Source organism: Trachinotus anak, unplaced genomic scaffold, assembly GCF_046630095.1.
Source record: "Trachinotus anak isolate AG129_WGS33_773 ecotype Australia unplaced genomic scaffold, CSIRO_AGI_Tana_v1 ptg000021l, whole genome shotgun sequence".
Taxonomy (NCBI): domain Eukaryota; kingdom Metazoa; phylum Chordata; class Actinopteri; order Carangiformes; family Carangidae; genus Trachinotus; species Trachinotus anak.
The window spans coordinates 827,462-852,245 of NW_027273872.1; the positions used below are offsets into that span (position 1 = coordinate 827,462).

The 24,784-nt window shown below is 42.1% G+C and overlaps 1 protein-coding gene across 7 annotated transcripts in view; it reads left to right on the top strand.

Annotated features, from left to right (window-relative positions):
• The window catches only part of mid2 (midline 2), a 136,586-nt gene that overhangs the window by 97,996 nt on the left and 13,806 nt on the right, over positions 1-24,784 (top strand). For all 7 annotated transcript variants that reach the window (XM_071457650.1, XM_071457649.1, XM_071457652.1 and 4 more), the window contains 5 exons: positions 5,755-5,862; positions 10,833-10,981; positions 12,213-12,340; positions 12,686-12,829; positions 18,248-18,409. In XM_071457650.1, the coding sequence (XP_071313751.1) occupies positions 5,755-5,862; positions 10,833-10,981; positions 12,213-12,340; positions 12,686-12,829; positions 18,248-18,409 (691 nt within the window). The remainder of the gene's footprint in view (positions 1-5,754; positions 5,863-10,832; positions 10,982-12,212; positions 12,341-12,685; positions 12,830-18,247; positions 18,410-24,784) is intronic.

Genomic DNA, 24,784 nt, shown 5'->3' on the forward strand with positions numbered 1-24,784 from the left:
GACAGAGGCCTAGTGGGTTTTATGCTCAGACATATATGTCTGCTGATTAAACAATGAGCTGTAAGTCATTAGCCAGTAGCTGTCTGGGTGTATTTACACTGAGGCTGCTTCCCCTGTGTGCAGAATAGGAATCAGCTTTGTGGAGAGGGCTTGTAAAGCTGCCTAATCCTTTGTATCAGGTCTCATTTCACCGTCTTTACCTTTCTACTGGAGCTCCGGTGAGAAAGACCAGTCCACTCATGTTGTTTGTCTTTGCTATATTTCTAAAGCCATTTGTGGTTTCCATTCTCTCTGCAGAAGAGCCTGTCATTGTAGTGGGATAATAGTATATAATTAAATTAATTTATTGCCTCACAGTTGCTACTGTGTTTTAGCTTTTAGCAGATAGCCACACCATGTTTCCCTACATAAATATATGCAGTGTATATACACATATATACAGATACAGATCTACAGAAGTACAGGTGACATGATAAAGCACTAAATCATCATTAAGTGTAAGAGTTTGTGTTGAAGCTGCGTGAGGCTGCCACTGTCTGGTTATCCACATACACACGAAGATTAATGTTCAATCATCATGATAATATCCAGTGATTTATCAGTGATCAGTGATGTTATGCGACAAGTTTCTCTGTAGAAAAGTAAAAGAAGACTAAATGATAAAAGTAAATATATTGAGAATATAAAAGCTCAGAGGGACACTTTCAGGTTATAAGGCCACTCTTCAAAATTCAATTATTGCCTCTTTTTGGACATAACACCCATGATATATGCCTCACCGTGGCCTTTTCTTCTTCTCTGCTGCATCTATAAAACCCTCCCTCCCTGTTTTAGAGTCAGGTGCCATTCTGGTGTCGTCTGTGGACAGCAGCAGAGATGAAGCTGTCAGACTGAATCTTTGCATCTGTTTGAGGACATCATGTCTGGGAGACACTGGTGAAGGGGAGGGGGGGTTGAAGTGGTCAGTGAGGAGCAAACAGAAAGGGAGGGGGCAGTCAGACAGGTAGAACAGAAAGAAGAGAGGAAAAAATAAAGAAAATAAAGGAGAATAGGAGCGAGGAGAGGCTGATGGGAGTGGAATGAGCACAGAATTGATCTCAGATGTGATGTGAGAGCAAGAGGTTAACAGCTGTTCTGAACCTGGACCCGTCCTCACTAAAGTTTGGAATGGGAGTCATTTTGGCGAGAGTAGTTCATTCTGGGAGCCATACATTGTTCAATTGTCTGTGCTTATTGTGTTGGCTGCTTGTTACACATTTTGAAATTGATGGGTACAACTAAGGCCTGAGCTGAATGTGATCAGGATATCTCCAATACGAACCTGGAAAATATCTGAATGATCTTTTATGAAATTATCAAATTGAGCTTCAGTGCAGTTAAATCTCTTTTAACACTTGTTTTGTTAAACTTTTAGGGGCAATTTCTTGGAATCATTTATTTGGAGACCAGTATAAACTGATCTGTCACTACAAGCTCATGGTGAATATAATCTCTCAGCTGTGTTTTCTTTTTTCTTAGATTAAACTCTAGTTAGCTATTAACCTCTTGAACTCCTTCTCCACTTAGTTCAACTCCTCAGGTTCAGAGAATCTTTTCACATCATATGAAAGTATTACATGCATGTATATATTCTCTTTCTACTCATTCCTACACTTCAAATCCAAACCTTTTTTTCTTAGTGAATCACTATGTCAAATTGAAGTCTGCAAGATGTCTTGTAGAAACCTCGAAAATCATTTTCATACATCTGCTTTTGTTATGTGTGGAAACTTTGGGATCTCCACAAGAATTTTAAATACAGTTGTGTTGGTTTGAACAGTGTTTGTTAACACAACATTGGTTTGTATAGATTCAGTTTAAGAAAAGAAGTTGGGATTTGCTCTGAGGGTGGGCCGATAATTTAGCAGCATTTGTTTGGGTCTGTAATGTTATTGTGGTGTTTCAGCTGTGAAAGTTTTTGTGACAAATGCACACAGCATTATCGAGGCTGACTGAGCATTACAACATCATTAACACTCACACACACACACAATTCAGTGCACTTATCTGCAGTGAACAGGGATTCTCAAAATCACAACACAGTGAGAGATTACGACGCTGAATCACAGCATCAGGGGGAATTTAAAAAGGCTAAGACTTCCCTCATTTTGACTTCGGCGCACCACCGTGTGATTGACAGCATCTGAATGAGTGGCACTCTGCTTGGCCACACACGTCAGTCCCATCATCATTCGTTCAAACAGCAGCAAGTGGGTGGTGCACGGCTGTCACCTGAAGCCAGGAAAAACATAGCTGTATAACTCCTAAGTGATGCAGTGCTCATTTCCTCTGCATAAAAAAATATGGGTGAATAAATTTAATCATAACACCAGCAGCAGCACATAATGCTGGAGCTGAACTCATTCTAATGATGTATGGGAGTGTGCTGCACGTGCTCGGTGTAACCCTCCTGTAAGAGAACCACAGGTGGAGCAGCCAGTCATCTTCTCCGTCCTGATTTAGGTTCATTCAGTGATGTTCACCTGGTTTCATATAATTATCCTGTTGTCCGATTGTGCTCTGTCCTCATCTTCATCATAATAGATCTATAGTAATCAATACTAAACAGGCTTATCTAATAATAGTTAGTTGCTAATTGTGTCTGCATTTTGTATTCCATAATAGAGAGTAATTGTGACTGCTGATGCCAACACGTGGCTTCTGTATTTTTGGATGAATGTGTTACACCAGCCGTATTACAACAAGATGAATGTGCAGCCATGTGAGAAAACATGACCAGGATGAATGAATAAGATGTTCGACGGATCTTGTTTGAAAATTTGTTTTCAATAATCCCAATATGAATTGATAATCCCAATTAGTTTGCTTCCAGTTTTAATAATAATATCAGTCATATGTTCAGAAATTGGAACATAAGATCTTTTTATTATTGGACTTTCTGGCGTCTTAAATTCACTGACAGACTGTTTCCAGCTTTTTTTTCTCTGACAGTGTTTTCACTGATTTTCACAACATTTTGGTGACAGGAGCAGCTGGACAGTTCCTAACACTGAATGTTTTCAGTCTTGCTGTGGTTGCTCTTCACATATTCCAATAATAGAGCCACACTTAACGTAGAGTTGGCGCTGTGATTTCAGTGCACCTGCAGAGGAGCCTGATGAATTGGGAGATGCGCAGTAGGTGACAGTGTTTGTCTAGCAGGGAGCAGATAATAATGTCGAGAGCTGGCAGAAAAGGAGGAGGACGAGGTTTTTGTGCCAGTGAAAGAAGAGGAGGAGGAGGACAGAGATGAAGATTGTTTCCGTAACTCTAGACTGGCAAGTAGCTCAGTTGTAATTCACAGTGATCCTGGACGTCTGACTTTATCCTGCTTAATTACTAACCTGCAGTCATCACAATGTCTCTGTGCAGAAGTAATTGTGTGTTGGCGTGCGTCTGTGTGTGTGTGTGTATAATGAGGCTTAAGTGGATCGCTGTGTTGTAATGAGCTTTGTGCAGTGATGAGTGGAACTTGGTTGCTGGAGTAGTTGGATAGTCTGCAGCACGACAGCAAGTCACAACCCTGAGAACTAATCAAAAGGAGCATGTTGCATATTATTGATAATGATACTATAATATTTTAAAGATATTAAATGACCTTATATTTGATCTGTACAAGTAAAGAAAATGAACAGATGTTGAAACCATTCAAACCCATTGAATTCTGTCAATATTCAGGAGGTGATGAAAAAATATTAAAAGAAATCATTTATTTAAAATGATATGAACAAAACTCAGAGAAAATCAATGAGATACTGTACAGACTGAGTTCAGTTCTTATTCAGCATTATTTAATTTTGATTTATTCACTATTTCTTCATTCTCACAATTAGCTTTTCAAATCCAAAATAAACAGACTTACTCAGATCCCCAGCCTCAGTTTCAGCGTCCTGTAGTTGGGAGTGTTTGAAGTGATTCAGAAATCGAATGAACAAACAGGTGTGTCTTTGTGCTGAAAGAATCTGTGGGGCTGTGTTGATCTTTGATTTGACTGGTCTCTCCTTATAGCCCATTCTGTGCTGTATTGCTGTATGAGGGTTGCCAGCTCAGCAGGGCTCTCACTACTGTCAGTGCACTGCAGAAAACACTCACCAGTGCTTTTGTGACAACAAACACTGAAGGCTCTAGTCAATCAGTTAAAGCTGCAGTGTTGATGGTGAATGCCTGTGGCCTTTAAAGCCTCTGTTTGAAATGAAATCCTCTTCTGAGGTCGCCTGTTCTGAGGGGAAGCTTCCCACAGACGTTGCTCTAATCTGGAGAAAATCTGTTATTTCCCTGATGTTCTGAATTGGTTCCCTTAGACAAAATATTGTTGACTCCTGTCATCACTGTGGAGTGTGTGCGCATTCTGTGTTAGTACAACTTTGTGGCAACTTCATCTTAGATCGGAACATGGGAACTTTTTACATCCTGACATCAGTGGATAGTAACACAGTGAACAGTGTGGAAGTCCTGATACAGGAGCAGACAGAGCAGTTGTTGGGTTTATTTCTGTGCTGTGTGCATTTAGATTAAATATGCTGGTGAAATAGAAATCACAGCCAACTGTATGGTGAACCATCAGTCCTCACTACGAAATTTCAAATGTCCCTTAATGCAGAAAATTCAGTTTTCTGTTCTCATTGTTGCTTCAGCAGTGAAGTGGGAGCAGAACATGTGAACAGTTTGTCACTGGAGCTCCTGCTGTAGCTGTTAGGGAAACTTTTGGAAGTGTAATTGTATTTTACAGTTGGCAGGCCTGTTAGTAGTGGTCCAACATTGCAGTTTAGCAAACACCCTTAATGTTTCAGTAACACCCACCCACCCACACGACTTTGGAGTTGGCTGTTCATTTAGTGTTGGCCTGAGATGATGAACTGATGACGAGTTGCCTTGGCAACTTTGGTCCTAATATAATCACAGAATCTATTAAATTGGCATAGTGTGAGCAAATTCTGTCGGTGAATTAATGAACATCTACACAGGCCTTTTTCTGAGCTTCTTTAATCAAGAGCTGAATATTCCAATAATCCTCAACCTATTTTTTGTTTGAAATCAGTGAATAAACATGTTTTAGAAATAAAATTATTTCATGTGGCACTTTCTCAGCATATTAGGTCTTTCCTGTATAATAAGATCTTAATGTTATGTACAAGAACAAGTGGAGCTGCAGTGGAGCCATTTTTATGAGCTGTGACAGACTTTCCCTCCGGCAGCAAACAGAACATTTTAGACAAATGAAAAATGAAAGTTAATCTACATTTTACATCGAGTTGTTCTTTTCTCTCTACCTACGATGCACATTAAATTGGTGGCTGAAGACTAATCACTTTATTAACTGTATGCATTCTTTATTTTTCCCTTTGGATCAATGTGTGCTTTGTAATGTAAAATTATTTATGGTGTTTCTAGTGGCATAATTAAAGAGTTGGAAATAAATTATCTCTCTTTTTTTCTTCATCACAAATTCATTCTAATCCAGGTGCACATCTTGATGGAGGCGTCTTTTCCATGTGCACAGAATGTATAATGAAATCCAAAATCAAATGACGTGATCTGTGTGTAAGTGATGATATGAATCATCCTGGATCAGAAACCAACCAGAAATCTTACAAAGCTCCTGTCACATAGAGAGAGCAAGAAAAAACATGTGGCAGACACATTGTGATTTGGTGTCTTCTTGATAAAGATGCAGTGTGTGTTTGTTTTCACTTGTGTGTCTGCTTCTCTCTGCAGGTGAACACAGCCATGCATGAAGCTAAGCTGGTGGAGGAGTGTGATGAGCTCGTGGAGATCATTCGGCAGAGAAAGCAGGTCATTGCTGTGAAGATCAAAGAGTCCAAGGTATCAAGTTTTACCCAGCATGCCTTCATACTCAAGTCAGTTTCAGGTCTAGAGAGATTTGACTACAAGATTATTATTATTAAGTAGTTGAAATAAGGAAGATGGGTGGTTTCTGCAAAAACACTGACTGATTTTAACATTGAAATGAGATTGGAGTTGTGTTTCTGAACACTGAATAAATGCAGTGAAATAATCTTGAACTTACATGTACTGGCTTGTTGCTAGCTTTGTCTGTCTGCAGTTTGGAGCTGAAAAATTCAGCCTGTTCCTGATCATGTTGCTGATGGGGGTGGGAAAAGAGAACCAGGCTATCTGTGCATGTAGCCTACAACCAAAACAATGAGCTAAGAGCGGCTCAATGGCTCCATAAAGATACAGAGTTGAAGGATGACTTTCAGAATACACGTCATCATTTGATTGGTGTAAACAATATTGATTAATGTAGTTTTAGGTTCATAATAGAGAGATGTGGAGTTTATTGCATTCACATTGCAGTGGTTCATTCATAACGCATCAGTTCACACAGTCACGGCTCGCTGCCAAACTGACAAATATATCTTTAAGAAACTCAGAGAGGCTGTGGTTTAATACAGGAGAGTGAATATGAGAGCAGCAGAGCCATGGACAGAATATATTCCTCCAGGTTTTTTTTTTTTTACCTTTGTAGTTGCCTGCTTGTTTACCCAAACATATCTCCCATGGATGCTTCAGGAGACAAGTGAGGAGAAAGAGCGAGAGCAGCAACGGCCTCTCACACAACCAACATGAATATGTGTTGAGATGGCAGCAAAAACTGCTGTTTCAAAGAGAGTCCAGGACCTACTGTACAGACATGTATGCTTCCGTGTGGCTAGGTGGATATGGGTGCTTCCCCCCCCTGGGTCAGTAAAAGCCTGTCTAGGAGCAGGTAGAGAAGTGAAATGCAGGAGACGGAGGTGAGAGGGGAAAACACATTAAACACCACGGGAGCACTTGATTGATGTCGGCTCCAGGATGATGTGTTAATATTTGAGGCAGTTGAAGGGTCAAGGAGGATGAATCAAATGCACCTTGAGTAATTCACATAATCACGGGTGTGTTAAAGTGGATGTTTGTGAGAGGAGAGGAGAGGAGAGGAGAGGAGAGGAGAGGAGAGGAGAGGAGAGAGGATAGGAGGAGAGGAGAGAAGAGGAGAGAGGAGAGGAGGAGAGGAGAGGTCATTTTAAGCATTTGAACAAACTCCTAACGCTGTGGTTTTCCTGTTGAGGAGGTGTCAGTGTTCAGAGGTGACTCAGAGTAACAGGATTATTCAGGCTGATCATGGTGAGCAGAGCTGTGCGAGGTGCTCCCATTCTCTTTCTCACCTCCTCTTAACAAGCTTTGTCTCTCTCTAAGGAGACTCAGCAGTCTGCCTAATCTCTCCCTGCCCAAACAAACACACTATTCCCATGGCCTGATGTGTGCGTGCATTTTTTTTTTAATAGTATGGCTGCCTGTCTTACAGGCATCTTCTCTGCCTCTGTCTGTCTTTCATTCTCATTTTGAAAACTATTTTAACTGCTGCTTCAGAGACTTGAGGATTAACAACTCAAATCCCTTTTTGGGTTTTAGAATATTTTCACCTTTTGTCTAAAAACAGCTTTGTCGCTAACAGTCCATTATGTGACTTTTATAAGGTTACAGCTAAAAAAAAAAAGAAAAAAAACAGGCATTTGTGTAAACGGCTAAAATAACCTCTGTTTACATTTACCTGACATGGAAGGACCCTCGTGGCTGTGGGACTGTTGTAGCTTAGAGGCAATGCCAAACATAGTGCAGCATCGTTATGGCACTGAAAAACCACTTAGGGGTGGAGGTGAGGGCAGGTCAGAGGTCACCAATAGACGGACTGCAGTCTGGAAAGAAAGAGAAACGGAGGTGTTGAGTCTCTTCAGTTTTAATGGAAGACCTCAGGGGTAGATGGTGGGACACAAGGAGGAGGCTGCTGTTCACATCCAGATTCCTACCAACAGTCACCATTTCACCCACATCTGTTACATTTCCTCCAGCCTTTTATTTAACTCAAACCAAATTCTTTCCCCAAGTTCCTTGAAGACGTTTTTGTGCCTAAACCTATGACCTCACCAGGTTAGCCAACTAGCTGCTGTTGATGTTAGCTACTGCAGCTAACAGTGATTCAGACTGCAGGTTTTCCTCCAGGTTTTGTAAAATCAATGTGTTTTCACATCAGTTTTTCTACCTGATCATTTCTGTCAGTGTTCACACTGTGCACCATACAAACTGACACTGGTCACATCATGTGGCTGCTCACAAACATTCGTCCTGAGCCCGACTCTGTAGGCAGGTCATGACTGTAGCTGTTCGCCAGCTGACCGATTCCTCGCTCGTCAGCTCGTCACTCCTTGGTTTATTTCTGCAGTGACGACATGAAAAGACACTATGAAATATAATATGAATCACATTACACCAGCCTTCAGAAAGATCCTTGAACTGGGCTAATGAACCACTTTCCTACTTCTGCTGCTTCTCTGACAGATGTTAGCGATCCTCCTGTGAAGCTAGCTACCTCTGCTGGAGCTCGGTTTCTAAGACAATAAAGTACAAAGTGAAAAAAAGGAAAAGTAAATGTGCAAATGTTTTTTTACTCTTCATGTATGTGTACGTATTGATCACGGGAGAACTAATCACAATCCTGATGGGCTGGTTCCTCAATATTTCAGCTTTGATTAAATTGCTGTATTTCATCTTCAGATGATGCAGACTCCACAGGTTGAGACACACACACAGACTGAGCCACATTGTCCATTATTCGGAGAGAGAGGGAGTAATCACCACTAAAATTGTTGTTCGCAGCATATGTTTCCAAATAATAACCCATCCATTAAACCTGTCTGGCTTCTCCTCGCTGTGCGGTCAACAACCTGCTCAAATGTCATTTATAGTGACAACAGATTATGGTGGACTTAGTGGAAGAGCAGCTAAGACGTCAATTGAAAACTCCATTAAGTCGCCAGCTTAGAGAGGCTTCTAAGCAGGAGCAGCTTTTCCAGCAGTGGAAAGCCGGTGCACATTAGATAGTGTTTTGATTCTCTGAGAGCTTCTGATGACAAGCTCTTAACCATTTACCACCCAGTGAGTTTTCTTTCCGTATTCTTCTTTATTCAACTGCTGCAAACCAGAATGCATTTCTGAAAGTATAAATGACTAATCCTTCACTCATAATCGCAGGTGTTGTTTCGTCTCTTTTAAGTTTTATTTTGTGTTGAGAGGTTTTGGTTGTTAGTGGTTGGTGAAAATGCATCAACATTATTTCACTGTTTGTCCTTTAAAATTTCACCAAGGTTTCATTCAGTCACCAGTGCTGAGCTGCACTCAGAACCACAGCTGGTATTGCATCCTGCAGCTCACCTTTTGTTGACAGTCTCAGAGCTCATAAGCAGCCTCTGTTATTTCCTGTGGAGACTCTCATCATACTAAGTTAATTTGGGGATCAGGATATGAGCCATAATGAAGATAAATAAATTACTTAAATTTCAAATTAGCATAGAACGGCTTCCTTATGCTCAGTCGGAAATTATATTACAGTACATCCATTGACAAATTACAGTGAAAAGGGCTCCATTACAAAACCCTTTGTGTGTGTGTGTGTGTGTGTGTGTGTGTGTGCGTGTGTGTGTGTGTGTGTGTGTGTGTGTGTGTGTGTGTGTGTGTGTGTGTGTGTGTGTGTGTGTGTGTGTGTGTGCGTGCGTGCGTGTGTGCGTGCGTGTGTGCGTGTGTGTGTGTGTACCCTGATGTGACTGACTGACCTGCCTCATGGTTGTCTGTAATGTAGATGAAGCAGGTTGATCCAGCTGAGGTCCTCAGGTCGCTGTGTTGGGCTGGTACATTTGAAACATGCACACAGAGTATATGATGTGTGTTCACGAGGCTGAATTTTGATCTTAAGTAGAAAAACACAGACACATTCTGTCCATATATATGAGTATCACTGTGTATATCTGGTTCCTGTTGTGATTATATCAGATAAAGCATTATTCTATTCACTTCTGCTCTTCTGTTATGCAACACAGTCATAAGGTCAGTGTTGGCATAAAGAACCAACTCTGCTTCAACTCTGGCCCCATAACCAGGACTCTGTCCTCTCTGCTGCGCCTGTGTGTGTGTGTGTGTGTGTGTGTGTGTGTGTGTGTGTCTACATCACTGTGTGTGAGTGAGCTTCTCCAGTGGTTTGTTGTTGAGTGTTTTACAGCCGTCAGACACGAGGTTGAAAGAGCAGTTACAGCAGGGAGAAGTTTTATGGGAGGGGGGGGGTTAAATGTTAGAGTCTGAACATCCTCATGCAGACTGTGTTCCCTCCTGTCATCGAGTCCACACGTGAGCTGGGATAACGTCACCTGCCCACTGTTTGATTCATTCTGCATACGACAGAGTCCTCGTCACACCTGATCAGTGTCCAACACATTCAGTGTCAAAGATCCTCACAGAGGTTTGTGTTTGTCTCAGAGTTGTCGTTCTCTTACAGGGATAAACTTCAGGTATCGAGAGTCGGCTCATTGGTCTCACCTGACAGGAGTCGTTTTGTTTGATGCTCACTGTGTATCAGTATTTCACAGTAATTTGGCAGAAAAATTGTGACTCATGTTTTCTGGAAGTGTTGAACATATTTGTGGATTAGTGACTGTCAGAGAGATGAATACCTCATACTGGAACCACTGGACTTTGGCTGTGATCCACTGGGAGGTAGAAGACGCTCTGAGCCACATATTCAGAACTTGCTGCAGCGGAGAGAGCAGAAGTTTTGCCGTGAGCAAATAGCAAGTTATTTTCAGCCACAGGAGATGAGCATAAAAGATCAATAACCAACCAAAGACCTACTTTTGTCTGAGTTTTGAAAGTGGTGATGAAAGACAGTGTATGGATGCAGATTGGGCAAATGAATATGAATCAGTGCGTCGCAACGTAGCAGCATGTGTCGTGTCTGTGTGTTCCAGGTGATGAAACTGCGTAAGCTGGCTCAACAGATCGCAAACTGTCGCCAGTGTCTGGAGCGCTCCAGCGCCCTCATCACGCAGGCTGAGCAGAGCCTGAAGGAGAACGACCACGCCCGCTTCCTCCAGACCGCCCGAAATGTAGCAGAAAGGTGGGTGATGTACACACACACACACACACACAGTGAGGTAGGACACGTGATGAAGTGGATGGTGCTCCTTGTTTATATCAGCAGCTGTTTGATCATCCTCACAGGCAGGAGCTCTGTCCTCATCTCTGCCGTCCTCGACTTTCTTTATTATTATTCGTCTCTGTGCTGTTGTTGTTCCTCTTTATTAAAAGTGTAACGTACACTGAGACGCAGCCCACCTGCCACAGAAGACACACTCTCATTGTAAGTAGAGGCAAGAGGAGAGTTTATCAGACTGATCGTTCTCACTGTGGTTTCTCTCGCTTCCTCTCTGTGTAATTAGTTGTGTCACACAGTAAAACTTTTTCAATATATTTGACAATACAAATTAGTTTTTGTTTTTTTTTTAATCAAAAGCCTACAGTGAGTTTTCTGCTCTAACTTTTTCCTTTTATGAAATCCAATCTTGGATTGAGGCTACTGGTGAAATCAGCATTTTATCAAACCTCTCCAGCTCCTGCGATCAATGTCAGGCCTCTGTTGAGAATCATCTTTCATTTAAAGGGCTGGCTCTGCACTTTCCACCTGCATAGTTCTGTCGGCAGACCAGCTGGATTCTCACTGTTTCCTGCACAGACAAAGACCTGTGTGAACTCTGCAGCAAGTGTAGCATCTTTTTCTTTGGTCCAGAATCTGCATTTTTTTTCTAGAACCTGCCTGGGCGCTTTATTGACCGACTGGTTTCTCCTCACTGAGGAACAAAAGTGTCGAGGACTCTGTGCTCTGCTCTGTAACCCTGCCAGCGCTGAGGTTCAGGCTGGCTCCTGCCACAGACGGCTCACTGATGCTCAAAGCAGGAGCAGCACAAAGCTGTGCAGACTCTGGAGTCAGACTGTGTCTGGTTTGTCTGTGTTTTGATGGCTGCCTGACGCAGGGACATGGGGATATGGATGCAGACGTTTCTGTTTGATGCTGTAAATTTTCTGTATCATTTATGTTCGGTTCTTCTATATCTTCTTTCTCTCTCACCTTTCCCTGTGTCACTGATTCTGTCTCCCACCTCTCCCCTCTTGTCATTTCTCTTCTTTCACTTCTCTCTTCACATTTTTCCACTTTTCCATCACCTCTCACCCTCTTGTCCCCCCCCCGTCACCTCATCTGACCTCTTGGCCCTCCTCTGCTCCCTCACCTTCTCTTCCCTTCTTCTGACATTTCCTTTCCCCGCTCACATGTTCTGGCCGCTATGCTAAAGGGTTGCCATGGCGACGGCCTCTTCCCAGGTACTCATCCCTGACGTCAACCTGAATGAGGCGTTTGACAACTTTGCTCTGGATTTCTCCAGAGAGAAGAAGATTTTAGAAGGACTAGATTACCTAACAGGTAAGAGTTCAGTCTGCTGCGTCATTATGATAAAACTATGCTTTGGGTGATTTAATGTTTTACAGTCAAAAACAAATAGTCCTCTCTGGGTTGATGACTTCCTCGGACCATTTGGCAAATGAAACCCTTTGGATTTACATGTTTGCATGTAAACTAAAACATGACTTCTCTTAACTGCCGATGTAGTGGCATTATGTAGCGAACACTTTACTTCATACTAATCTTGAGGTGACACATCATGTTTCTAAGAATTCCATTTTATTATATTAAATCAGACACTATAATTCTGACCTTTTTTTTGATTTCGTTCCTATTATGAACCATGTTGTCGTTTCCTTCATGCAGCTCCCAACCCTCCATCCATAAGGGACGAGCTGTGCACCGCCTCCCATGACACCATCACTGTTCACTGGACGTCCGAAGACGAGTTCAGTGTCACCTCCTACGAGCTGCAGTACACCATCTACACCGGCCAGACAAATTTCATCAGTGAGTCATGTAACACACACACACACACACACACACACACACTAAGGCGCAAGCCCAAAAGAAGCACAAAGAAACTCACTCACCTCTCTGCAGTTACAAAGAGAATTAAACTGGAGCAGCACAATACTTCCAGAATCCCTGTCTTATTTTAATTGTTTTCTTATGTTCAATATTTGATACAAACTGTGTTGCATCACCAAGATTGTCTGTCCAGCTTTAGTCTTTGTTGTCCTCCATGCTTGTATTTATAGAGCGACAGGGCTGACTTATCAAGACTTACTTGTTATAAAAATAGGACATACTCATATCATGAGGATACGCTCCGAACAGATTCACCAGTCAGTATCTGGGATTGTGTGAAAACTCTGCAGACACAAGAGATGAGAGTGTAAAGTCATTGCTGTCCTCTTTCAACCTCTTCCATGTCTCCCTGTATTGTAGCTGCTTCATTTAGTTGTAAATGTCACGATTTATATTTGGAGTATTTTTGCAAGCGTGTTAGAAATGCTACCAGAGCAAATTCTGCCAAAAATTGTTCTTCGTTGTCTCATCTCTAACCAGCCACTGTGAAGGCATCAGTGCTTCTTTTATTCCATATTTTATAGGTTTAGTTTAGCTGCACCATATACAGTTTGTTGCAATGTTTTGGAGCAAGTGTTGAGATTTTGGTGCAGATTTAGATCCAACATCACCACCATGTGGCAACATTGTCTATGTAGACCTTTAGTTTGGCTCATAACATGAGGCTTAGTGTAAATTCACTGGTTACAGTCGAACCCACCTGTGTCTGAGATTTTTGCTCTTTGCTCTTGACATTTTTGAAACTATTTTTCAACCCCTCCCATCCCCTTTCCCATATTTTGTATGTTATACATGAACAAATGTTATACACATTTGTTTCCAGAACTGGTTGACAAATTCACACTGTCCAGCTGTTTGGGTTATGGTGTTATGACGGTGTACGTTTAGATGGCCTCAGTTGTCATGGGTCTTATTCTCCTGAAAACAAAATGATTCCTTATTCAATGGTCTGATATTTCTAAACAGGATTTACACATTTGCCAAAAATGAGCTGATCACATTATCACTGATTGTCTATCACAACATAAATGAAGGAGAAGAACGATGAGTGTGGAGGAGGAGAGCAACAGGAGAGCAGGTGAGACTCTGAGTGGGTAATGGTTACACAGGGGAGGTGAAAATTACCACTTACTGATATGATTAATGTACAGAATCGTGCACATTCAAGCATGTGCCCCCCCCCCCCCTCCACTCTGATCCTTTCATCATCTCCTCTCCTCCCCTCTGTGTAGCCTGACATTTCTCCATCTCAACATGCAACTCAAGTGCCCCGGCCATTTGAAACATCAGGATACATTTCAGCTGTGATAGACTGAGTGACTCAGATATTCAGCTGTGTGCTGCCACAGAGTCCTCAGAGATTCACAGGAGAAACTGAGAAAGAGAGAAACCCATTTAGCTTGCCATGCCACTTGAGATTTTACCATAGCATTTTCTCAGACTTTCCAAGTGGCTAAATGCTCCTACTCGAGCGCTATCCTGGCTCTCTCCTTTTCTCTCGTCTGGTCTCGTCCTCGGCCGTGGGCCTCCCATGAGGAGGGGAATAGGGGTTTGTGGGGTCTTGTGAACTCTGCCTCTGCAGGAGCATCCAGAGCAGCAGAAAATAGAAGCAGCAAGTGAAACCAAATGCCATGGAGAAATGTAAGTGTCAGTGTGTAAGCCAGATATGACTGTAAGTAAAAATGTCTGCGCTGGAATTGTGAAGCTGTTTCCTGTGGCCCATTGCAAGCTGAAAATATCTAGTTTCACCGGCCAACATCCCAACCAGCCGCATTCTGCACATTCACACCTGTGTACATGTTTGTTCTTCTTTCTATGTATTCACATTAATACATACTCAGCCTTTTGTCCTCTACATTACAGGCACAAGACATTTTGTAGTCAGTCGTCTTCGACTTTATGACCTTGATTCCTGAGATGAAGATCAAGACAGACGACAGGAACAGAGAGAACAAGAGAGAAATTAAAGTGTAATTGTTGATTAATTGATCTAGAAAGAGAACAGTAGGTGATTTCAGTTTAAAGCTTCAGTTTGGATGTGTTTGTGCTTTTTGCATCTCTGTGCCACCAACAGAGGTGTTTTCAGTTTGTCCTTCATACCTACACGATATCTCGTCTGAGATAATTCATACATTAATTATGACAAAATACATTTAAAACCTTTTATTATTTACCTATATATTATATGAGTCTGGACAAACATGGATGTAAACTACGATGTGACTGGTTGGTGGAGTCATGTAGCTGTGACGCAGTGATGTCAGACAGTAACGCTGATGTAAACACTATGTTTATATGACCTTAGTAATTAATGCTACATCCTAATGGTTTCATCAATAACACAACACTAAGAGGTAATGATGGCCATAAACTTAGTGGTGATACAGATTTAAACAACTGCTCAGATTAATCCGAGGCTTATATCTTATTGTCTTATGTCTTATTGTGCATCATTCAAAATTGTCATTTTGAAAGAATAGTTCAATATTTTGCGTTTTTTTGGGGGGGGGGTCTGTATAGCTTAGACAAACCAGATATGTTCATGTTAATTACAGAGCTGTAAGTGTTTAGAAGCTAAGCTAACCGTCCTGCATAGCTTCATATTTAACACACACACACACACATGAAATCGTCTCAATCTTCTCATCTAACTCTTGATAAGAAAAGAAAATAACTATTTCTCTTTTAATTATCAATACTTAGAGTGAAGGCAAAAGCAAATACAATTTGCAAAGCAAGAGAGTAATTTAAAAAGACACAGCATCATAATAACAGAGCACCAGTTATGGCACCTCTCCTGGTGGCCAGTAACTGAGAAGCAAACATCCTCACTAGTTCCATTTTTTTATTGAGCAAAAGAACAGTGAACTCGTTGTCCCTGAAAACCATTTACCATCTGCATTGCTGAAGCAATTTCACTGTGTCTGTCTGGACTAATAGAAGTTTATACCCCTGCTCCACTTTGTCCCAGTTTCTGCTGCCAAGTTGTCCATTTTTCTGAGGCCTGTGTGTTAACCACACCAGCAAATACCTGCCTGCTGACTCCAGCTGCTATCTGCTGTTCATGTGTATTCATAAGCAGCAGCAGCAGCAGCCTGTGGTGGAGCATTAACATGATTATCACAGGTGAAAAGCAGAATCACAGTGGGTATCAGGACAGCCCAGAGTCGGGTTAAATCTCTCTCACTCTGTCAGAGCATCAGCAGGATCAGTCTCTGTAGCGATGTTTGATGAAATGATGATGAGTTTTCAGTCACTGCAGACAAACAGTACAGTAAAGTTATGTGGAGATGTGTAGATGTAGGTGCACAGCTTCTGATACACACACTGACTCTATAAGAAATTAAAAGAGTACACAAGCATGCAGCACACATCCATTCAGACACACTCAGTCACCATTAACTCTATATTGCATCAGCAGAAACAAAGCCTCTTCCATCCCCTGGGTGCTTTGTGTTTCTGTTCCCTTCTCATCTGTCCACTTCTGATTCAGGACACACACAAACACAAGCAGACGCACACATATTGTGCACACACAGAGTTGGTGCCTGGATGCAAGAAACCATCTGATCTACTTCCTCTCTGTTTCCCTTTTCTTTCTCTTTTTGTATGGCACATTCTCTTAGTCCAAAGTAGCACAACTAGCATCAGAAAACCCCTTTTCAGCAGCAAAAGTAGTGATAGAGAGTCTGACCTAATTTGATTTAGCATAAATGGAGAGGTGCGGATGGAGATCAAAAGCTTAGAAAATGGAAAGCAGCGTGAAGTCTTTCTCCCTCGTCTTTCCTGGATCTCTTTTTGAAAGCCCACAGAACATGGTAGCTGCCACAGTTCTAACAGGATGCAGCTAAAACGACAGGTGGGAGGTAATTTTCTTAACAACAAGGGACAGCTGTCACAGTAGAACAACAATCTTGCCTTTAGTGAAGAAAATAGCAATTGTATTTCATTGTCGACAGTGAATGCATATTTATTAAGACGAGGCTGAAATAAAATGCCGTCGAATCTGTGGCCATTGTCTTTGTCTTTGATCTACTAAAGGAATATGAAGCGTTTCTCCAGTGTTTTCTTTGTCTGAAGAAAACTGGTTGAAGTCTGCAGATATGTAAACCCTTCACTTTAACTTTAAGAGTCTCTCCCTTCATTCATTCTTAAAGCTGCCTCACTTTTAAAGGCCTTATTTGCGTCCTGTGAAGTATTTATATTTACAAGCAGACTCTTGGTTATTACTTATGCATGCTGTTGCCATCTTGCTCAATTATTCACAACGCATCCTCACCAGAAGGGACATGGCAGGCATGGCCCTGAGAGCCTTTCAGGGTTTTTATTTCCCTGCAATTCTGCACTGGGGAGTAAAGATGAGACAATGAAAAGGATTTTTATTCTACTTTCAACTACAAACATTAACTTCAGCTGCAGAGCTACTAAACGAGATGCTTTGTTTGTGCAAAACACAGCCTGTGCACTGGAAGTGCAGCAACACTACACCTAGTTACTGTCATATTTTCCAAGTTTTGCAATATCAGATTCAAATAACTAGAGTTCTCCCACACGACCTTCCACAACAACCCTGCCATCTTTAGTGGGAGTGAAAGTTGTGTATTTTATCTTTAAAATTCACCATTTCATATGTAAGATATGTATAATATATGTAAAAAAAAAGTGGCAATGTGGTGGGTCAGTTAAGGTGAATAAATTCACCTCTGTTATTTCACACCAGACTAGAGACTAAAAGCGCACCCCATTGTAGACAATCCTCTCCCCTGTCCTGAGCTGAGATTTCCCTTTTATCCTTCACAGTCAGCTGCAGCTGAGAGACTGAAAAGACTGTGTTTAGAAGCAGGTGGCTGCAGAGCTAACCCAGCCATTACTAACCCTCTACTGCCAGTCACTTTAAATCAAAGCAGCCACCAACTGGGGTCATGTTGGTATTGCTCACGTTTCCATACATTTGAACATTACAAGACATCGCACGCCCTCAGCCTCAGGCTCCTACTAGAGATGCCCTTGTTCTTAATGGGTGCTGGATTCAGCTCAACACACAGTATCAGCTCAGGGAGGACACCATGATAAACCCGTTTGATCAGTGTGTACACATAAATATCATGTGGTCCCTGTGCTCCTTGTCATGTGTTGACCTCTTGAAGTTTGGATGCAGTTGCTCCAACTGGATTCTGGGAGAAATGTTTTTTCTCTCGTTGAACATCTTTGAAAAGGTTCAGAGCAGGACTCACTGTAGCTCTGCTTACCCAGACAGTATCAACAGAACCTGGTTACTCATGTTGTGTGTGTGTGTCTGTGTCTGTGTCTGTGTCTGTGTGTCTGTGGATCTGCCAGGTTTGTACAACTCTGCAGACAGCTGGATGATCGTACCTAACATCAAGCAGAACCACTACACGGTGCACGGCTTGCAAAGCGGCACCCGTTACATCTTCTTTGTCAAGGCTATCAACCAGGCAGGAAGCCGCAACAGTGAGCCAGCCCGCCTCAAAACCAACAGTAAGTGAAGGCCCATGTGGCACCTCTGCCTGCTTTTCTATGAATATTTACAAGCTTTGTTAATTTTGTTTTTGATATTTAATACAATTCAAAGTCTGTCGGTGTCCTTTGTGCAACAGAACTTACAGGATTCCAGCACTCAGAGCTTTTCCCAGGGGCTTATCTTTATAAATGAGTGGAGGATAAGCAGCAGATTTAGGACTAGTGTAGTTTACATTTTCATTACTGACAGAGTATTGATGCATTGCTTTTGGTTTCCAGTCTGATTGTTACATTTTCTGCCCAGAGGGCAACAAAGTGAAAATGAAAGGAGGAACCTGAAACAGCACTTTGACAGATTTATGTCAGAAACACTCAGAAACCTCTCATTACATGTTCCTGAACGTTCCCCTGAATGATTTTAGTATGTACATAAATGTCTTCAACAATAAATCACAGTGAACCATTACTTTTAAGTCATATTCCCAGAAGGAGGGATGTCATCATCCCTTGACTGATGTATTGAATCACTGTCTCAGTTGCATCATCTAGGACAAAGAATCTGTTCCACAAAACACACTTTTTTATCAAAGACCTGAACAGTTCCTAAACAGTTGTTGTGTGTTACTGTGGTCGCAGCCACTATGACTGTGATCTCAGTGTAGCTACAGAGTTTCATTCACTGCTTTTGCAAAGTTAAAGCACAGAGCAGTCAGATGTGCTCTGGACTGATCAGGGTGAACCATGTTGTTACCAGTCGGGTTTGTTAAGGTATCAGGCAGAGCTGGTAGTAAAATATCTCACATCAGTTATTTAGTTTCACCCTTACGCTTTCCTGAATATTTCTGACTTTAAAAACTAGGCATCAAGTATTGTCGGATTATTGCAGTCAGTTCACAGCACATAGAAGAACGTGCAGCGTTAGCTTCCACTGTACAGCTTCATTATAACCAGACTTTAATTCCCATGAGGCAAAAGGCCTTATACCAACTTTACCTCCCAAACTTTGCTGCTACTGCATTAGCAGCAGCTTGAATCACATGATATGAAGAAGGTGTCAGCACCAAATGTCTGCTCCTAATTTAAGACATGCTAGTAACAGAATTCAGGAAACAGTGGATATGACAGCTTCCTCTTTCTTTATTTACCTGTGCTACACACCTGTCAGCTCCTATTGAGTTACTTCACTCTTAGACTCACGTTTACCTGTGCAGATGTTGCAGGATTAAACCTGCACTACTCCGAACACCAGCACCTCTGCTCCGAGCTGTGAGTTTCTGTGGTAACTGGAGAATGTTCATAGGCGGCCTGACATCTCCCTTTGTCGCTTCTCTGTTTCTCTTGTTTTCTGGTTGACTTTTCCTCTCTATCTTTTCCTCGGCTAAGTCGCTGGGTTTCTCATTTAGCACTGAGGCAGCTGTCTTTTTGACATCCTCCCTTCTTCAATACTCGCACTGGTTCCTGGCACACAAAGAAGCTGTTTCTCTAACTAGGTGAATGCAGTTGTTTGCACACAGAAAAGGTGGTGTTTAATTGACACTTTCTCTGCCTCTCAGTCTCTACTTCTTGTCTCTCCTTTTCTCCCTAAAGTTGTGTTTTCTGCTGCAGAATCTTGTCCTGGCTTTGAACCCTGTTTTTTCTTTTATATCGCTGATTGGGGCACGTTAGGTTACAGTGAACCCAATATTCATACTAACAAAGAAATAAGAAAAATAAGTGCTACACAAAGGCACTGGTGTGTAGCAGAACACACAGAACCTGGTTCAAGTGAAAAGTTTAAATTTGCCTGTTTAAGATGAAGAAGGAAAATATGGCTGAGTCTAGAAAGTCTGATCACCCACAGCAGAAGTAGATATAAATATTCCTCAGGCTCAGCTGTGGCACATTAAGAGTTAAAACCTCAGCGATATAGCTAATTTAGGAAGTGCCTCAAGGGTGCTCAATAAAATTTTAAATCAGTCTTAAATTGCAGCGGTAGTGCAGCGAAGCTAAAATGGAGTTGATATGCCAACTCCTCGTAGCTGCTGTCAGGAGTCTGGCTGTGGTATTTAGGATTAACTGTAATCTGGATACACTCTGCTGGGTAAAATAGGTGTGTGGGAAACGGCAGTAGTCAAGGGATGATCTCTCTCCCTCTCAGGCTCTGCACACACATACTAAATGGGCCTGTGAGAAGGGGGTGGTCCAGCGGTGGCACCGGATACTGAATCTGAAAATAATGAGAAGAAATATACTTGTTAGCAGATTTCAGACAAGAGGATCGACCAGCTGAGACCCACACACACCAGGGCGTCCCAGTGTTTGACTATTTTAGTGCATATTTCCTTTTAAAAGCTTGTGTGTCGCTCTTTGTAGATGTGCTCATCTTAAAAACAACCACCCAAACCTGTCAGAGCCAGTTTCAAGATTAAATCAAAGTTTGCTGGACACGAACTACAACTAATGTCGATCGTGTATTTGAATCATGTGTCGTCAGAACACAAACTGAAGATGAGAGCAGCAGCTTCCTGTTTGTGACTGTAAAACGGTTCAGTTTTGCTTAAACCAGCTTTAGTTGACAGTTTTAGCTGCTGATGTATTTAATGCTTGATGGGACAAAGCGTGATCAGACCCTTGGACCTGCAGGTGTTGTGGACTTAAACAGCTGAAAGATCAGTTTGGTAACGTGTGTTCATGTTGTCGCTCCCAGTTTATCTTTTAATCAGATTTCCAGATGGATTTTGCAGCGGATTTTGACAGTATATGTTGCTCTTGAAAGTAAAAATTACTGTGGGAATGTTCTCTTCTGGATGTCGGCTTCTCGCCAGTAGGACACAAAGGCATACTTTGCATTTTATCCCTTTTCATGTTTATATCACCAATTAAATATATGTTTTTAGTTACGAGTGACGAGGGGGCTCCTCCCCCTCTCCACCACCACGCCTGTCCTGCATGTGAAGCTGTCATCTGGTACTTTTAAGGACAACAGGTTTTAGCTGCTGCCGTCATCCATCACATCACCAGCCCCCTCATCTGAATCTGTGCCCCCTCCTACCCATACACCTAAATTCTTCCAGACATGCCCCGCCCGTGGGACATGGAGCATGTCAGCACCTAAGCTCTTTTCTTATGGCATCAGACCGGATTACTGCGCCAGTGTGATGCAGGCACGACATGCAGCAGAGGAGCATTTAGAGGTGAAGCGCGGGGAATCTGGAGCTGGCAGTTCAGCTCACTGTCACAGACGCTCAGGACTTAATGTCTTACTGGGAACAATATGAATAGCAGTCAGGAGCTGTTCCATTTATAATTTCCCTCGATACAGATAAACGATGACGTGGTATAGGTTTTATTTTTCATCATCAGTCTCACCTCTGTTATATTACCCTCTCCTCCACTGTCTCTTTTCCTCCCTCTCTCACAATCAAGCTCAGTCAAATAAATCTTTATTGACATGACGCCGCCATAGCAAATACCTCAAATTACAGTAAGCAATACATATAATGCATATACATGCATGTAAAAGTAGTAGATACATACTCCACACTGCATAGAATCATACCATAATAATCAATAATAATTACTACTTTCACACAGTTATAAAGCAGTTATAGGATATTTTTCTGCCACTTGTGCCACATTTTATAAAAAGGAGTTTGAATAAGATACATTTTCTAGGCAGGAAGGGAAAACACACTCCATTACTTTGAATATGTACAAATACATCTGTGTGCCAAAGTCTAACGAGAAAAAGAAGAGTGAATAAAAGAGTAAGAGCTCCATGTGTCTTTAATACACACATCACAAAAAATTTAATTAAACGTATCTGACCAAACCAGATTTGCTCATGTCATATACTGATGAATACTGTAAGGTTTGGATGAAAGCTATGAAAAAAAGTTGGCCTTGAGTTAAGAATATTTTTATCACATTACTGTTTTTAAAATCAAGAACGAACTTACACACTCAGTTAGGGCTGATTATCCTCTTGTACAGTTTGGCACAGTATAACACGAATCAGTTTACTGTCTTGTATAATGTTGATATATGATGTTGTATCATTTCTCCCATGTTTCTCCTACTCACTGTCACTGCTCCTGTTTTCTGGCAGCCAGTGCTATCGGGGGGAAACGCTTGTCCACCCACAGCCAAGTTTGGTTGAGATTTTCAGCCTCTGATTGGCAACCAGCACTTGTCTTTGCTGCAGTGGTTCAGACGAGCTGTCAAAATAACAAAAACATTCTGTATTTTTATCCATGATTGAGGTTTTTTGGTTTTCATTATGGCACCTGCACCATGTGTGTTTGTGCATGCATCTGTCAGTCTGCTGCTCATGTCTTTGTCCCTCATTCTGTCTCTTATCTCCCACTCCCTCCTCCCCCTTTTTCTCGGAGGAATAGGTATTCAGATTGAAGTGCCTCACTCATCTGTTCTGGTGAAGCTGAGCAGTGTTTCTAGATGAAAATGTGTCACAACAAAACTGATCACAAATGTCTGACTTTGACAGGCTCATTAGGTTTCTCCACAGACTCTGCTGCTGTACCAGCTCCGGTATCAAGCTTTCCAGCTGAGAACCACAAGTTCTTTCCTGGCCACAGACAGACGCCTCTCGTTCTGTCTGTGGCTCGATTGGAGGGTTTATCTGTCACATGTTTTAAGATGAGAGGCTCTGGAGGCTTTTAGCCTAAGCTCATCATATTTCAGACAGAAGCTTGCAAAGCAAAGAACACAGTGGCAAGTCACAGCGATACTGGAAATTCATGTCTCAACTCTCTGTTCAAAAGAGTAACCAGTGCACACCCGAAATGCAGCAGTGAATATGTGTAAAACAGTTCTGAATGTGGTAAACTATGGAAATATGGCAGCAGGAAAGGAAGGACGGAGGAGCTCTGTCAGTCATCTCCCAGCTGCATGTGGATGAATCAACTAGTTAAATGAACAATATTAATGAGAACTGTTTTCAGAGTAGTAAGTGAATAAACTGCTCCAGTTTGACCTCTGGGGACAGTTTATTCAAGCACCTGCACCTCAACACACATATCTCACTCTGTTTAACAAATACTGAGAGAAGGTTTGTGGGAACAGCTGATGTTGGAAACAAATGAAGGCTTTTGATGAAGGCTTGCTTTTTTAAAGAGGCATTGTTGTCTGTTCTCTTATGCAACGTCTTGTTTTGGCCTCAGACTCCTTATGTTCCTCCTCCATGTCCCTCTCTAACCTCTCTCTTGGCACTCTGTCCTCTGTTACCCCTGGCTATGGCATATGATCTCTTCTTCTGGTGCCCTTTCCTCAGTCTTTGAGCCATCTGTCATTTCCTCCCAGAGGTAAAGCTTTTCATCTCAAGATGCCGCGACTTTCCATCTCATGGTGAGCAGAGGCCAGACGTGCTTATTGTAATCCCATACAGATGTACACAAGCTGACGATTTGTAGACACATTTGTGTGCGTTTAAATGTGAGCGTGTTCGTCTGACAGAGACGGAGGAAGAGATGAAACAAGACAGTGTTTTGCTGCCGCAGCATCTGCCTTCAAGGACCCTTCTTATCATCTTGATGACAACACCTAGAATCTGTTGTGTCTGAAGCTCATTGTGTAAATGTGTGAGCGAGGTCAAATGCAGCAACTTATGTGAAATTGATTAACAGCAGCAGAGAGCCACAATCTCCAAAGACTTTCAACATTCTCTAAAATTTGACCCTCTCCTCCCATCCTCATGAGAAATGAAGGTAAATATCATGGTACCCCGGAACATTAAAGGGGAGCTCCACCAAAGACTGTTCACAGGTCTGACAGGGGAGCACCACTACATACAGCATGTGAAAAAAAGATTTATAAAGCCTTTTACGGCTCCAGAGGAAGCTGCACAAAATCTGACAAATTGCCTCAAATGATGTCACTTGAGTCAGCATCAGCTGGGGCTGAGGACTACAGATTGGAACATGAAGTGGAGAGAAGTGAGTTCACCAGGCCTCTGCAGCCGACTGCATGAGGCCAACAGCTCAAAGTTACATTAGACACTATTGGCATAACACACCTGAGTCTACAACTTCACTGTCAAGTTGCACTGTGGGTGTGGAAAATCACATTGGTGGAGTGCTCTTTCAATGGCTTCACACATCGACTGCAGCCCTGTCTTGTGCAATTCAGACAGTTTGATTGAAACAACATTCAAAGTCATGTTGTGAAGTCTTACAGCTTTCACAGGTTTTCTAGGTCACTCCAGTGAAACACTCTTTGAACCCTGAGAGGCTCCGAGTGAACGGAGGCGCTAATGCTGTGGTATATAGAGGTATCACTGCGCTGTTAGCTGTGAGGTCACCTCTTCTTGAAACACGTATGAATTAACTATGATGAAGATGGCAGTTGAGAAGAGGGTGCGTGTGCATGCATGTGTGTGACCTTTTGTTACCATGACAA